General features: G+C 41.1%; 1 protein-coding gene across 2 annotated transcripts in view; it reads left to right on the top strand.

Annotated features, from left to right (window-relative positions):
* mon2 (MON2 homolog, regulator of endosome-to-Golgi trafficking) overlaps positions 1–14,341 on the top strand; it is a 36,718-nt gene that overhangs the window by 16,830 nt on the left and 5,547 nt on the right. For both annotated transcript variants that reach the window (XM_008411144.3, XM_008411142.3), the window contains exons 8-27: positions 51–245; positions 623–747; positions 1,175–1,314; positions 1,543–1,696; positions 2,605–2,795; positions 3,020–3,101; positions 3,486–3,667; positions 3,888–4,000; positions 5,246–5,350; positions 5,533–5,613; positions 5,956–6,029; positions 6,604–6,694; positions 6,840–6,941; positions 8,575–8,685; positions 9,839–10,014; positions 10,099–10,261; positions 10,376–10,669; positions 11,016–11,214; positions 11,615–12,258; positions 13,526–13,669. In XM_008411144.3, the coding sequence (XP_008409366.2) occupies positions 51–245; positions 623–747; positions 1,175–1,314; positions 1,543–1,696; positions 2,605–2,795; positions 3,020–3,101; positions 3,486–3,667; positions 3,888–4,000; positions 5,246–5,350; positions 5,533–5,613; positions 5,956–6,029; positions 6,604–6,694; positions 6,840–6,941; positions 8,575–8,685; positions 9,839–10,014; positions 10,099–10,261; positions 10,376–10,669; positions 11,016–11,214; positions 11,615–12,258; positions 13,526–13,669 (3,366 nt within the window). The remainder of the gene's footprint in view (positions 1–50; positions 246–622; positions 748–1,174; positions 1,315–1,542; positions 1,697–2,604; positions 2,796–3,019; positions 3,102–3,485; positions 3,668–3,887; positions 4,001–5,245; positions 5,351–5,532; positions 5,614–5,955; positions 6,030–6,603; positions 6,695–6,839; positions 6,942–8,574; positions 8,686–9,838; positions 10,015–10,098; positions 10,262–10,375; positions 10,670–11,015; positions 11,215–11,614; positions 12,259–13,525; positions 13,670–14,341) is intronic.

Raw genomic sequence — 14,341 nt, 5'->3', positions numbered from 1 at the left:
AGATGTTATTTCTGTGTCTCTATATTAATTTTGCTCGATGTCTCCCAAAGCACCAGGAGTTCAGCTTCCTGCTGAAAGAGAGGGTGTGCCCTCTTGTCATCAAGCTCTTCTCACCCAACATAAAGTTCCGGCAGGGCACCGGCGCCGCTGCTCCACCGGCCCCCGTGGAGAAACCCTACTTTCCCATTTGCATGAGGCTGCTGCGAGTGGTTTCAGTCCTCATTAAACACTTCTACAGCTTACTGGTGAGGACTCAATTTACCAAACCTGATCCCGGATGGATTGTTTCTGTGCAAATCATGAGCCTTATTCACTCATGTCTTTGAGTTTCGATACAAAGTACAACATTAGCTATTTCAAAAAAGCTGGAATTTGGACCTGTTAATTTAAAAGTTCTAAATGCGGTCAGCATCCGTTTGTTCCTTCAGTTTCTGTGTTATACATCTGTCCACCTTGATAAGGAACAGAAGCCCAAACTGAATACAACAATGGAGGATGAATGAATGGTTGCGCACAGTGAATACTGGTGATCTGAATACTGGGATGAATTGATGTGTTTTAATTCCTCTAAAACCAGTGACTTTGTGTGAAATGTTCCTGTTTGTTTCTGTCTGTTTCACAGGTGACTGAATGTGAGATCTTCCTGTCTCTGCTGGTGAAGTTTCTTGACGGGGAAAAGCCTCAGTGGCTCCGAGCCGTAGCTGTAGAATCAGTCCATAGGCTGTGTGTGCAGCCGCATTTACTATGGTAAACACGCGTTCATCTATACGCATTCGTTTATTTCATTTAAATTGATCCTGTTCCTCATCTTTCTGACCTGAGGATCAGTGGCGATCAGTAGGGGGTCCAAAGGGTGCCGTGGCCCCATCTTGAATTTCTTCAATCAAAACATTAATGTAAAACACAATAAATGAATAAATAAATGTATGAATTTAAAAATAACAGAAGAAACATATTAATATACATATATGGAAAATATATATATTATTTATTTTTACTTGACTGGTCTGGACATCCTTACTGAAATTCTCTGGGGACGCCTCCGCACTGAGACGTTTGCAATTTTCTTTTTTTTTTCTTCTTGTTTTCATTTCCTCGAGTGTTCACATTTTGCTGGTTCCTTGTTTTGTGTGTGTTTCTAACAAAGCGTTTTGTTTCTTTTCCCCCTCTCCAGCTCTTTCTGTCAGTCTTACGACATGAAGCAACACTCCACCAAGGTGTTCAGAGATATCGTTAACGCTCTGGGATCCTTCATTCAGTCCCTTTTTATTGTCCCAAATGCTGGCAACGCTGCTGCTGTCAGTGCACCTGCTGGTTAGTTACCTTCATGGTTGAGTTGGTGCTGAATATTTAAGAAAAAACGTATGTTAAAAGGCCTTTGAAATTTGATCTTACAAAATAAATGTAGGTGCATTTTAAATGTAAAATCTGTTAGAAATTGTCTTTTTGAAACAATGAAACTTTAAATAAAACTGCTTTTGTAGGAAGTACACATGTTTTTTTTTTTTATGTTTTTCTATTTTCGTCACTCTTCCTCTCTAGGTGGGTCAGGGTCAGGGGTCCAGGGCACGGCTCAGGGTGTTCCAGGTACAGGAGGGGGCGGCGGCACCTTGACCACACAGGCTGCGTTCGAATACCGCGGCACCTGGATCCCCCTCATGACTGTTAGCGTCCAGGGCAGCGCCAAGGCCACCTAGTAAGGGTTTCCTTTCATGTTTATTACACTTTTGAAACTGACAACATATGTTCTGTACACATATTATTAATGGCTGTAGTGAAACTCCACTAGTAGTGTAGCGGATAATTGAATATTTCAGCAGAATTTTCACATGCAGATACAAGAACCTAACTAGCTGCAGATGTTCCCAGCAGCTTGCTGGTTTGAAAAAACAAATGTTAGCCACCGAAAAATTCAAAATGGCTTCCATGGTCATCAAGGAAAATTTATTGTTGCACTAAAACTGGCGACATTTATCACAGTTGAATGCTTTTTGTGTCAAATCATACATAATTGTACCCGTAGAAATCACATTTATAGAAGCTTTTTTATTTTTCATAATGGTCACCATGGATGTCAAGAAAAATACATTTTTGCTCTAAAATTACTGTTTGCATTTTGAACCATAGAAGTAATATATTTTTCTGCAATATCCTGTTTCTCTTTTTCTTGTGGACAATTTTCAAAATGGTTGTACTGGAGAATATATGTTTGCACTAAAATCAGCAGCAGTTGTTACCAGTTGTGGTCACGGCTAACCAAACAGTTTGGTTCGCCAAATGGGTAACATTTTATGGCAATAAATTGTTTAAAAGCCTTGTAAATGGCAGCCATCTTGAAAAATTGCCATCATCTTACAATTTAAGTAGCTAATGTTAGCTAATCTTAAAACCATCTGACCTGAGGGGTGACTATAAAAATTTTTATGCTTGATTTTTTTTATTTTATTCCCCAGTATTATTTTGCATTAAACTGTTATAATTACTAATTAACCACAATAGATCAACAGATTTGCAATAATCAAATCAAACCCATATCTGCTTTATGCTGGAGTGAAGCTGAATGTTTTCACATCTGATTCGGTCTTGATGGTCTCCCCCACCCAGCTTAGAGATGCTGGACAAGGTGGAGCCTCCGTCCATCCCAGAGGGCTACGCCATGTCGGTGGCCTTCAGCGCCCTGCTGGACCTGGTGAGGGGCATCACCTCCATGATCGAAAGAGAGCTGACCACGGAGGAGGAGGCCGCTGCAGAGTTCAGGGAGACTCACCCTGAGCAGGAATGGAAACCAGAGCCAGGTGGGAATAGCCACTGGGAAATGAAGCTTCCTCTGATATTTGTTAAATGTGACGACTAAATGTGGACAGGTAGAGTTTTGGCTAAACGGTTTCAACAAAAGGTTCTGTAACCTTAGATTGTCAGTAACATGCTTGTACGAGTGACATATGAAATAGAAATACAGACATTTCTTAATTTCCCAAAGCAATTTAAAGTCCAGTTAGCATCTCGTTTTTCTTTTCAGGGGCCCATTTGGTTTGGGAGGAGATGGTCAACGCCAGCTGGTGTGGTCTCCTGGCTGCCCTGTCTCTGCTGCTAGATGCAAGGTAAGAAAAAAATATTAGTTATTCAAACAGAAAATCATCCTAACATTTATTACCAAGCTATACTTACATAGCTTGATAAGTATAGCTTGATAATACTTATCTGTCAAATAATTATGTCAGACCTTCACCAAAAATGAAATAAAATGACCTGAAGTTAGTAGTTGTGACACAAAATGTGGAAAAGTTAGCATTAGTTTAGGATTACCGTATTTTCTGGACTATAAGTCAAGTTTTTTCTCATAGTTTGCTAGTCCATAGTGACTTATACATGTCTTTTTCCTCTGCGTGATGTTTTTTTTTTTTTTTTTTTGGGGGGGGGGTTGGGCTTTTATGTGCTATATGATAACCACGTACATCAAGTGTAGTAAATGTTTGTGCTTCCAGCACCGACGAGGCGGCGACGGAGAACATCCTGAAGGCGGAGATGACCATGGCGTCGCTGTGCGGCCGCCTGGGCCTGGTGACGCCTCGCGACGCCTTCATCACAGCCATCTGCAAGGCCTCTCTGCCGCCCCACTATGCTCTCACCGTCCTGAGCAGCAACACCTCCAACCTCTCCAGCAAAGGTTCCCACAGACAGTGTTTACGCACACAAAAAGACGATCTCAAGCCGACTGCTGTTTGTTCACAACAAATCCACTGAATTAAGTTATTTTCAGTGGATCCCAGCTTTCCAAATAAACATTGGAGTCTTGTTTTGGAAAGTTTTCCTTAAAGCCTGTTTGTGCGTTTTGCAGAGCGTCGCTGAAGTCTTGGCTGCTGTCTGTGTGCTTGTGTTCTCCACAGCTTACTCCATCCAGGGCCAGAGCGTGCAGATCATCAGCCCCTCCAGTGAGTCTCATCAACAGGTGGTGGCCGTCGGGCAGCCGCTCACCGCTCAGCCGCAAGGCACCGTCGTGGTGAGGACGCACTTACACAATTGATACTTTAAATATACGCAGAAGGCTTTTTTATTATTGTTTTGAATCAAAGCAAATTTTGCCACCTGATCTCTAAGAAAATTTTCCAAAAGTTCGGATGTTACTGTTAATAATGGAGAATTTCTCTCCAAAACTAATGAGCAAAACTGGTCGAGTCCAGTTCTCTGCGACTTAAATAAAATTTAATAAAAGTTCAAAAAAAGGTAGAATCGCTCATCTACATAACTAATGTAAAAAACAAAGAAGAAAAAAACCCTAAACTGACTTAAAGCAAAGTTTACAAACTTAAAAGTTTTCTAAAAAGAAAATGAAAGCACTTAGTTTTGTTGATGGCTGCCACTAATACGTTTCTTTTTTTTTGTTTTTTTTAATTAACCAATTAACTAATTTTTCAGTTCAACAATTATCCTTTTTCTTCAATTTCATATATTTATTTATCTTTCACAGAAAATGCTTTTAACTTTTCCATTTCACAAAATCAAACGCAACACCAACATAAAGTTCCTGAAAGTTGCTCAACTTTATTCTTTTAAGTTTTCAATCTCAGCGTGTCGTTCTGGACAAAGAAATGTTGGCAGCCTTTTGGAAATCTAAGTTAACGAAGCTTTCTGCTCTTTTCAGTAATACTAGACATATAAAATGGTAAAAATGGCAACTAAAAATGATTTTGTTTAATATTAAAGGTTTATTTACGACACCTAATGTTTCAAAATTTAAATAATTATTTGCCTTTAACAGCAGGAAGGCAATTGGCTCAATAATTTTCTTTTTCATGATTAACAATTTTGAAGAGCAATTTTGTTTACAGAAACATAATCAATTCTTTTTAATGGTTTCACATGTTTGTGATTTTTTTTTTCTTTTCCCATTTTTATTTATTGTTTTTGGTTGTTGTGTTTTATTTTGGGGTATTTAAAATGTCTTCCAGTTCCAGTGCCAAGTGATCTTTACAAAATGAAACTTTATTCGTCTTTGAGAGGGCGAACTTGCATTATTTTTCCCATTTATCAATAATTTACCCGAAAAAGTTCCCAAAACAACAATATTATCGTTGATCGCAATTTATCATCCAGCAAAAATGTTTTGTCAAGTCTAACGGTAGCAGTGAAAAGGGAGCATGTGCCGTTTTCACTGCACATGCTCTGTCATTCATTCAGATTTTTAGTTTTAGGTGTCTGCTAAACGTGTCACCATGGAAATAATCATCTCTCGCTTTTATTTCAGCTGACTGCCAAAAACATCCAGTGCATGAGGACGCTGCTGAACCTGGCTCACTGCCACGGCGCCGTGCTGGGGACGTCGTGGCAGCTGGTGCTGGCGACCCTCCAGGTACGACACACGCCTCGTCACTCACACTCATGTAATTTGATTAGGGAGTTGAGCTCTTTACATACCTTATACTTGTACAAATAAAACGATAGAGACATACATCTCCATTGTTTTACTTTATGAATCCGTTTTGTGATGGATGGTGTCGGATCAACTTTGACAGCTTTTTCTTGCTCTCCCAGCATCTAGTTTGGATTCTGGGGCTAAAGCCAGCAGTGGGCGGAGCCCTGAAACCGGGGCGAGCGGTGGAGGGACCGAGTACGGTAAGTTTTGTTTCTTTCTTTTTCACATAGGAAAATTATTCTCTCCTCATCTACTACTTTATCTGGGGCCACAACTGTGTGTGGCATAGATGCTAACATCAGGAGCAGTCAACAGAAATGACCGAAAAATTGGAAATGCGGCCTAGAAGATAAAAATATCCTGGGGAAATTCATATCTTGGCAATAAATCGTTAAGGATTTCATAGTCAATATGCGTCTCTGTTCATCCCAGAAAACTATCCTTGCTCCTGGATAAAGTTCTGGCCCCAGACGTTTTGTTTACATGTGTCGTAATCTTTGCTTCCACCTTTTACGTTGAGCTAACTGACTGAATGTGAACAGGTGCTGACCACAGCAGTCATGACGGATCTGCCCGTCATCTCCAACATCCTGTCCCGACTCTTTGAAAGCTCACAGTAAGAATTTTTCAATCTTCAATGCTGTCAAATTTAGTATTGATTTTAGTATAAGTTTAATATGTTTTTCAGCTTATCAGCATCACATTTAGGCGATATGGACTTAAAGTTTTAGCACAATATTTAGTGGTACTATTGTGGTAACAATGAAGGTGACTATAAGAACCATTTCTTTTTAGGTAACTGTGTGGTTGTGGCTGTGTGTTACAGCAATTCTAGCCCCACAAACACAAATACTGCTGTTGAAAAACGTTCCCATTTGCTTCTTTAGGATACCAGTAACACAAAGAAATGTGATTTATATCAACTAGATGAATATTGTAACGGCTTTTAGTCAGATTTTAAAATTTATTGGCATTTACTGAACAAACAGTGTGAAAGACAGTTTTCGGGGATTTTAAACAATTAATTGGAATTTATTGACAACAATAAATCAAAATTCTTATCATAATTCATTTATCACGATAAATGATAAACGATGCAATAAATGCCCACCCCTACTCACATTTATAGTTACAGTTTACCTTTTACTATTAAAGTAAAACAATTTTAAAATATGTATTTTTTTTAAAAGGTACCTGGATGACGTATCTTTGCATCACTTAATCAACGCGCTCTGTTCCCTCTCTCTGGAGGCCATGGAAATGGCTTATGGAAATAATAAGGTAAGAAAAGTTTTCCAACTCACCAATATTTTCTCTTTTTGAGTTTCCACTGGTTAAAATCCAAACTCACATCTGCATTGCCTCACATCTCGTTTCACGCTACGTCCGATACTATTATACGTCTTGTTTTCTGGCCGTTGTTCAGGAGCCGTCTCTGTTCGCCGTCGCTAAGCTGCTGGAGACTGGCCTCGTCAACATGGACCGCATCGAGATCCTGTGGAGACCCCTGACAGGACACCTGTTAGAGGTAACCTTTACCCGCATTAAACCCGCCCACTAATGACGGCTAAAAATAGGCCGAAACACTTAGTGGGAACAGTTGTTGGAAACATTTCATTATAAGCCTGTGCAATAGATTTAGTACAGCAGGAATGTATTTCCCCCCACAAATATGCCAGCTGAAACAAAATTATCTTATAGTATGTTTGCACAAACAGAAAGCTCAATTACTGTTTACTTAAAATGCCCTCTGTTTACATTGACAAGACTGGAAGGCTGCTAGGACGATTATCAGACGATTATCAAACGATTTTAGTCATTTTTTTGACTAAAATCAAAAAAATGATTTTTTTTTAACAGAATAAATGTCTGTTATTAATGGGCAGACATTAATAACCATTGTTTCTGCCTACTTTTTGACATCAGAGATTGAGGTAATTTCGGGGTTGTTTTTCTGTGGCTGTGTGATAATGAGGCAGAATTATTGACATTTTAGCAACGTCAGCAGTGTGGTGTTTTTGTTTTAATTGAAATATAATTTAAATATACATGATACATAAAATATTGGATATCGTCCATAACCGCTACATTAATATCAGATATCGGTATTGGCCCAAATTTTCAGATCCCTACTTGCATGTCAATAAATCTTTACATTTTTTTCTAATATTTTCAAACCAAATGTAAACCCATAATACTCTATATGTTTTGCCTTGTGAAATAATGCAGGAAGTGTCAATAAAAAGTGAAAAAGTTTTCATACTCATTGAATTTTTCCACACTGTGTCACGATTGAGATTTGATGCTAAAGACAAAGTAGAGTGTACCTGTGAAGTGGAACAAGGTGATATTTGGTTTTAAAATAGCTTTTTGTTTTTATGCTTGAAGAAAGCACAGTTAACATACACATATCAATAAACTGCATTAAAGTTTATAGTTGTACTGTGACAAAATATGCAATAGCTCAGAAGTGTTGAGTAACATTTCTACATTTGGACATCTGTCTCAGTGTTGAAAGGCTTCTTTACATCTTCCTTATCTCCCCCTCTCTTTTGCGCACGTTTGTTTTGCAGAAGGTAAGCTATGATTTTTTTGAAACACTTCTTTTTCTCATTTATTTTTTCCCCTCATCTCTCTCTTTTTCTCTCTCTCGCTGTCCGACATAAACATGTTGGATCCGAGACGGCGCTGAATGTCGGAATGTGTCCGCAGTTTGTTTGCCGCGTTAATCTGATTCATCACACAGAAAGAATCTAAATGTGCACCTTCAAGTCTGCCTACCTTAAATCTTTCCCTGCGCTCTTATTCAAATTCCTTCATAGTTTGAAGAAACTATGCTACGATTCATACTTTTACCATGTTTTTTTTTAATTTTTATTATTATTATTATTTTCCAAATGCAGAATGTGATTAAAATGTTGAGCTTTACGTGGACACAAAATGATACACATGGATCATCTGGATTCTGAATTTGTCATTTCATTTCTAAAATGTCTACCTGTTTACAATTACAGAGGTAGATCCAGCAGTGTATTTGTTCTGCTGCTCATCCAGGCCTCTCCATGTGTATCCACACTCCCAACGTTGCCTCGTCTGTAACAACCCAATCTGCAGCTGCAGGTTGATCTTTTATGCGTCTGGTGTGTTCGTGTCTCTTGTAGGTCTGCCAGCACCCAAACTCCAGAATGAGAGAGTGGGGGGCAGAGGCCCTGACGGCGCTAATCAAAGCCGGGCTCTCCTATAAACACGACCCTCCGCTCGCCCAAAATCAGGTGGGCTTGATCACACACTCAAAAGATGCTCTCTTTTTCTTCTTTTTTTGTTTTTACGCTAAATAATGTCAAACTTTGTGGGGAAATGTAAAAAAATAATAATAATTCCTATGCTGTGCAAATGCACTTTTTTTCTGCTTTTGTCCTTCAAATTGGCTGTTTGTGATGCTGACATTTAGAAAGTCTCTGCTGTCACGTAGTAACCATGACGAGCACGCGTCTGCCAACTGCTAGAAAACAAGATAAGAAATGTCACCGTCATCTTGTGCTGTGAGACTTTGTGACCTTTACCTCGCTGAAGCAGATACAGGCGATACCATCAAGGCAGGACACAAATGCGCAAAAGAATAAATCTGCAAAACTCAGAGGAAAACATATCAATATTAGTAGTCGATGTGCATGGGTGCATTTCACCATCGCAGCTATACATTGCATTTATATTTTAGGCTGATTCTGTAAGATGTTTATGCCCATTTTTGTGGATTTTTCATAATTTGTGGAGATTTATTCCGTAAATTTAATATGTCAACCCTCCTTAGTGTCTGTAATTAACAATATTTTGACAAAAATAAGCAAGATTTTCAATTGAAAAACTCTTTTTGCTTCACAGTTATTGAAAAGATAACAAAGATTTTTATGTTTTTAATTTGTTATTTTCATTAGTTTGGTTATTAGTTTAGCTTTCCAGGGTTCAGGAACCTCTGATCATTCATGTAACTTCTGTCACATTCCTCAGGCCGGCCGTTCAGATGTATTCATTACTTTGAATGAACCTAATCCTCAATGTTATTATTGGCATCATCATCTTCTAATACCTGTATATCTTATTTCAGAGGGACATGGGAAAACCATTTTGTGGCATTGCTATGACCGCACCTGTCAGCTTTTAAATTGCAGATTTGCAAATCAAGAATCATTTTTCATGTGCAGGGCTGCAAATAACGATTATTTTAGTAATTGATTATTCTACAGATTGTTTTGACGATTAATTGGATAAGAAAAATTGGCTTATTCTATAGATTTCCCATAGCAAATGGCTTTTTTGAGTATTAAGCGATTACTAAATTAGTTAATGATTATTTGAATAATGAATAAATCACGATTGATCCGGTTAATCGTTTCAGCCCTAGTCATGTTCTTCCTCTCCCCAAAGCGGCTGCAGCTGCTGCTGCTGAACCCCCTGAAGGAGTTGTCCAACGTGTTACACGCCGACATTCGGCAGAAACAGCTGGAGTGCGTCCTTCAGATCCTGCAGAGTCAGGGCGACAGCCTCGGCCCCGGCTGGCCCCTCGTGTTGGGCGTCATCGGAGCCATCCGCAACGATCAAGGGTAAGAGCGAGGGATGCGGCGGTGGCGGCGGTCGGCTGCCGGCGTTTTGCTGACACGGACCTTTGATTCCTGTTGTTTTCTCAGCGAATCGTTGATCCGAACAGCCTTCCAGTGCCTGCAGTTGGTGGTGACCGACTTCCTCCCCACAATGCCTTGCACGTGCCTCCAGATTGTGGTGGATGTGGCCGGCAGCTTCGGCCTTCAGAACCAGGAGCTCAACATCAGCCTTACTTCCATTGGCCTGCTGGTGAACTTTCACTCGTCATTTCCCACAGTCATGTTCAGTGAACGATGCAGTAACTCGCGTCGTGACGAGGAGATAAATCCCCCTTTTTGTCCTCCGTTCTATTTTCATCCACAGTGGAACATTTCCGACTACTTCTTCCAAAGAGGGGAGGCCATCACCCAGGAGCTGGAGAGAGAGGAGGAGGCTCTGCAGAAGCAGGCGCTGGAGAAGGGCGAGACGCTGAACAGGCCGTTCCACCCCGCCCCTCCCTTCGACTGCCTGTGGTTGTGTTTGTACGCCAAACTGGGCGAGCTGTGCGTCGACCCGCGGCCCGCCGTACGCAAAAGCGCAGGCCAGACGTTGTTCTCCACCATCGCCGCCCACGGGACCCTGCTGCAGCAGCCGACGTGGCACATCGTGGTCTGGAAGGTAGCATGCCGCAGGGTTTCCCCCAGTGTATTATAAGCCTTTGTGTGTTTTTGTTTTTATTAAAAAACATCTCTGCACCGAGAACAGAACAACTCGTCCTATGAAGCTCGGGCAACCAAAGCAGTTTCTGTGGCGCTTATTAAAAACTCAATAGGCACGAAATGAAAGAGCTACTAAAGCCTCATAAATTGAATGTATCTATGCTGAAACAATTAGATCAAATTTAAGAGCATTGATATTCTTAGTTCATTTATACCTTGAAGAAGTATTTGACCTTGAATTTGAAGCAAACAGTTGCATTTTTTTCCTTTAATTGCCTCTTTGGCATCTTTCTTTGGTACTTTAGGTTTTGTTCCAGCTACTGGACTGTGTGAGGACGTCGTCCACCACAGCGGACAAGGAGAAGATCGAGTCTGGGGGCGGGAACATCCTCATCCACCACTCTCGTGACACTGCCGAAAAGCAGTGGGCAGAGACCTGGGTGCTGACGCTGGCCGGTGTGGCTCGCATTTTCAACACGAGGCGGTATCTCCTCCAGCAACTAGGTGAGCCTGCAACAGATGCTACACGTTTCGCAAAAGCTTCATATGAAAGCGTTAATAATCTTCAGAGGTGTCTTGAAGCAACTTTTTCACTTCTAATACGATACTGATATTGACCCGATACGATGTCAACACAAATCAGACATTTTTTGTTACTTATTTTGTAGTGTGGAACATTAGAAATCTAGTGATGTTACTTAAACAGAGAACAATAGTTTTAGAACAAGTGACTTATTTATTGTTAGCCAATAGGTCTGGATAGAAATGCTGGGGCGAACTAAATGCTTTTAGATTTTAGATGCAGGACGATGTAACTTTTCTTATGGCTGATGTCGGATCGGGACACCCCTAGTAATCACAGACACTTCCTGTTGGTTCTGACCGTCTCGCCATGTTTCTACAGGGGATTTCTTTGAGGCTTGGGAGGTTCTGTTGAACCACATCCAGTCGGCCGCCCTCAGTAAAAACAACGAGGTCTCGCTAGCCGCTCTCAAGAGCTTCCAAGAAATCCTGCAGATCGTCACCCCAGTCAAAGACTCTGACAAAGCCGGGGACGCGCTCGCCGCCATGGGCGTGCCCCCCGTCCTGATCGACCCGCTCTCCGCCTCTGGCCCCGGCAGACCCTTGGTGCGCTCAGACTCACTGGTCGAGAGGCTGACGAGGTACAACGGCGCAGAGCTGCAGGCGCCGCCGCCGGGGGAGGAGTCCGCGCTGGAGGACTCGACGCTGTGGTGGTCCGCGTGGAACACGTGGTACCGAGCCGGAACGGAGAGCACGAGGCCCCCCAGCGGCCCGGCCGAGAAGCTGGCCTTCATCCCGAGCCAGCCCTTCCTCACGGCACTGATCCAGATTTTCCCGGCGCTCTACCAGCACATCAAAGCGAACTTCAGCATGGATGACCTGAAGAAGCTGGGAGTGATTCTCCACGGCGCCGTGTCTGTGCCTATAAGCAGCGATGCCTCCCCCTTCATCCTGCCTTCCTACACAGAGGCCACGCTCACTAGCCTGCAGGAAGCCGTGCTCACCGCTCTGGATGTGTTGCAAAAGGTAGGGCAGCGTGCAGCTGGGACGCTGCGGAATATCGTGATGAAGGGGTTAATTGTGGGAAATCTGAATTTTCTTGAATCTTTTTTGTTCTTTCATAAAAATGTCCCCGCGACGCTTTGCATCTCTGCTGCTAAACATCAGTGGTGGAGAATATGCATTTATAATTTTATCATGATATTTTATGGTTCTATTGTGAAAACACTAGAGATTGTGATTAAAAAATAAAAACCTACTTATTACATATTTTGTAGAGAACTGGATGGTTGTGACTGCAGACACAGCATTCATAGCGTTACAAACACAAGTACAATTCCTGAAAATTATTCCGCTTTACAGAGGCATTTACTTAAAAAAGTCTGATTTATAAATACTGCACACAATAAGCGCATTAAGTCATGATTTTGATGCTTTTGTGGAACAAACGGTGGAGAAAATCATAAAAATAACATTTCCGACAGGAACTGAAGTTGATAATGATAAATCAAAATTCAAAGAAATTTTTTACAATAAATGATAAACAATACAGTAAATGCCCACCCTCTACTAAACATGTACATCTGGTTTGGACGTGTAGGGAATTCAACATGTATTAAAAACACCAAAAATACTCAGAGCATGCAGAATTTGTAAATAAAATGTATAATTTTGCTTATTTATTTTGTTGTACATTTATGTCTTCATGGAAAAAGATAACTCAGTATGGCTACTATTTTTTATGAGGGAGCCATGGCCCCCCCTCAACCCCCAATTGTGGTCGCCACTGGGGTCGACAACGTTGTTTTTGTTTGGACATCCAGTCAGCGATTCAATGATTTTGGGGGTGTTTAACTGAATTAGAGGGGCAATATAAACTGTGTAGTTGTGTTTTTTTTGTTTTGTTTCAAGTTGGTTACACAATTATTGATCATAGTATAAATATCAGTTATCAACTATAACAGCAATGTTAGTATTGGATAGTGATATTCGCTCAAAATGTTCCCATCAGTGCATCCCTAATTGAATCCAAGCAGGCCATTGTTACTGCAACACTGCAAATTGTGCAACCCTAATTATGGGTTATTATATGATTTATTTTACCTCATATGTCAAGAATAAAAAAAGCAATAGCTAAAGGCTCTTTGAGTCAAAAAAGTAATGCTATAAGTGGTTTCAGCAGGACAGGTTTTCAGAGCTGCTTCGGGAGAAGATTGTTTGTTTGCATCATCTAATATGCAGTCCTGCGGTGAATGTCAGCGGTGTTTGTTCCTCTCCTCCCTCCCCGCTGCAGGCCATCTGTGTGGGCCCTGAGAACCTGCAGGTCATGTACCCGGCCATCTTTGAGCAGCTGCTGCTTTTTGTGGAGTTTTCCTGCAAGCCTCCTCAGTACGGCCGGGTGGAAACCAAACACGTGGCCAACGCTAAATACAACCAGGTACGACCTCCGACTCACCATGCCACCTCCACACAGGTGTTCTGGATGTTTTGTTTGTTTATTACATCAAAGGAGGCTGAATATAATCCAACCTCCTATCCAATCAAACTATTCCTCACATGCTTATGGAGTTGTTTTAGAAGCTGCAAGCTATTTCTTTCTGAAAATTCCTCCCTCCTGCATAGATTTGGCTCCTAACATGCACATAGTTTAGCTTGTGTTGCCACTTTTCTTTAGTCTTTGAATTATTGTGAGGGAGATTGCAGTAGTTACAAAACATCTAACTACAGCATCTTTGTTGCACACTGGGAAACAACAATTTCTTCAGTCAACAAGTTTTCAGACCTGAGGGACGCCGCGCGTTATCTGCACAGAATGATGCCAACCGCTGTGATTTAAAACCCAAACAAAATGTCGAGAAAAATACTCGCAGAAAATAATGTGCTGTGTGTTATCCACCGGATTCACGACCGACTTCAGAAGAATAAGGGCTTCCGGGTTGGAGCCAATTTTGGTGCCCAGTCCCCCCCCAAAAAATAAATGAATACAATCTTTTACTCGTGTAAAGCTACACACTAGGATGTATGAATTGATAGATGGCTGATTTGAAACTTCATGAAAGATATGCTATGATGTCATCATTTTTTATATATTTCAGTGGTGTTAAAAAAT

This window comes from Poecilia reticulata, chromosome 6 (assembly GCF_904066995.2).
Source record: "Poecilia reticulata chromosome 6, P_reticulata-male-v2, whole genome shotgun sequence".
NCBI lineage: Eukaryota > Metazoa > Chordata > Actinopteri > Cyprinodontiformes > Poeciliidae > Poecilia > Poecilia reticulata.
Note: the sequence above shows the minus strand (reverse complement) of the source record. Positions and strands in the feature narration are given on the sequence as shown.